This window comes from Clupea harengus, chromosome 17, assembly GCF_900700415.2.
Source record: "Clupea harengus chromosome 17, Ch_v2.0.2, whole genome shotgun sequence".
NCBI classification, from domain to species: domain Eukaryota; kingdom Metazoa; phylum Chordata; class Actinopteri; order Clupeiformes; family Clupeidae; genus Clupea; species Clupea harengus.
The window spans coordinates 17,140,708-17,143,207 of NC_045168.1; the positions used below are offsets into that span (position 1 = coordinate 17,140,708).

Consider the following 2,500-nt stretch of genomic DNA (forward strand, 5'->3'; position numbering starts at 1 on the left):
GTGTGTGTGTGTGTGTGTGTGTATGTGTGTAAGTGTGTGTGTGTAAGTGTGTGTGTGTGTGTGTGTTACCGTGTATTTCTTGGTGGTGGTGAGCTCCTGGCCCTCGCGTAGCCATGTGATGATGGGGGTGGGGTTCCCAAAGGCAGTGCAGGTCAGAGTGGTACTGCCCCCCTCCCGCGCCTCCACATACTGGGGGGGAGTGTCCGTGAAGGTAGGGGGCGCTGTGGGGACACAGGGACAGAGAGGAGATAGGACAGTCAGTACAGAAGAAGAAGAAACACACAGCCACCATCCATCAGTATCCACAGCAGCGGCCATGACTGCCCCCTCACAGAACCATCAGAAGCCACACACACCTTTACTTACAACAGCACCTCCTTTCAGCTCCAGACACACACACACCATTACTTACAACAGCACCTCCTTTCAGCTCCACACACACACACACCATTACTTACAACAGCACCTCCTTCCAGCTCCACACACACACACACACACACACACCATTACTTACAACAGCACCTCCTTTCAGCTCCACACACACACACACCATTACTTACAACATCACCTCCTTTCAGCTCCACACACACACACACACACACACACACCATTACTTACAACACACCACACACACACACACACACCATTACTTACAACAGCACCTCCTTTTCAGCTCCACACACACACACCATTACTTACAACAGCACCTCCTTTCAGCTCCACACACACACACACACCATTACTTACAACAGCACCTACGGGTCTGCCAGGTACCACACCTCTACCAGATGCTGCTCTCTGTCTGTGGCTCGCCAGCTAAGAATGCCAACCATGACCACAGAGGAAACACACACACACACACACACACACACACACACACACACACACACACACACACACACACACACACACACACCCATGCCAACCATGATCACTCCAACTACATGTCCTTTAGGCTGCCCTGTCAGAGGAAACACACAGCATGCAAGAGCACACTCACGCACACACACACCACCCACAGGGATGGGGACTGATGAATGTGGCTCATGAGAGTGGACCTGCAACCCGTACCAACCCATATGCAATTGATAATGATTGATAACCATATATTCTATATGTGTTTTTCTGAATGATGCTTCGGTCAGGTCTTACAATGATATAACCACTGTGTGCTCTCCTAATATGTGGTAGGAAACATGCTAAATAACTGTGTGTGTAAATTGCTTGAGTTATGCTTACACAAACCTATATCCATATATGCTTGCTGAGAAATGCGTGAAATATGAAATGTGCTTAACCAACGAGAATGTAAAGCAGAACAATGTGTACTTTGAGAGAGTTTGCAAACTTCACTGTGCTGTACATTGTGCAATGGTGGAGGGGGCAGGAAGGGGCCTCTGGGCCTGCGAGGAGGTGACACATGGGTCAGAGATGAACATATGTTGCTAAGAAGTGTCATGAAAAAGGGAGGTGGTTTAGAACCTGTATGCATGTGCAAGGGATTTAAAAGGCGAATGCAGTTTGTGTTCGAGAGAGTAGTCTTAGAGTCTTTGGAGCTTTGACAATAAATACAAGAGAAATACAAGTCTGCGTCTTTCCTATGGACTCCATTTCAGGAAAAGGATACAATTAAGGTGACTGTGACTCCTTGTTGTATTTGGGGCTGAAACACACTATATAGGGAGAAGAACAGAATGACATGATGATCCGAACTAGCCTGGTTTTAGATAAGTGTGTCGAATAGCCATAAATATTAATTGTGAGAGCATTCGAAAGCTCACGTGTAAAAACACTCAATTTTTATCTATAGGCGGACACAAAGGATCTTATTCTTCAGGACCCGTGGGTCTTCATGTCCTCACACTCACACACACACTCACACACACACACACACACACACACACACACACACACACGCACACACACTTGGGTCTTCATGTCCTCACACTCACACACTCCTCCCCCAACACTCACACATCAGGAGTCACATTGTGTGTCATGCTGGGGTGTAAGGACAGTACACACACACACACACACACACACACACACACACACAGAGAGAGAGAGAGACACACACACACACACACCACCTCCACGTTCTGAGGCGTCAGCCGACTCCTCCACACCTTGAGAAGTCAGACAAGCAGCTCTCACACATCTGAGTCATGGGAGGACCAGTCCAGCTGTCTACACACACAAACACACACACAAACACACACACACACACACACCTCTCTCTCTCACACACAGACTCCTTTATCTCTCTCTCTCTCTCTCTCTCTCTCTCTCAAATTCAAATGGCCTTATTGGCATGACTGCATACAATACAACAATACCTAAGCATATTGACACAAACTATACAATGGTAGTAAACATAAATAAATGGAATAGAATAAGACAAACAATAAGAAGTAATAGTACAGGGGGCAAGAGGACCAATAGGGGCTATGGAAGGGAGGTAAGAGTAACATAACTCATAACAAGTGAATTATTAATTAGT

At 46.7% G+C, this 2,500-nt stretch overlaps 1 protein-coding gene across 1 annotated transcript in view; it reads right to left on the reverse strand.

Moving 5' to 3' along the window:
• igsf9ba (immunoglobulin superfamily, member 9Ba) overlaps positions 1-2,500 on the reverse strand; it is a 46,466-nt gene that overhangs the window by 33,249 nt on the left and 10,717 nt on the right. The window contains exon 3 of the mRNA XM_042710331.1: positions 70-221. Coding sequence (XP_042566265.1) covers positions 70-221 — 152 coding nt within the window. The remainder of the gene's footprint in view (positions 1-69; positions 222-2,500) is intronic.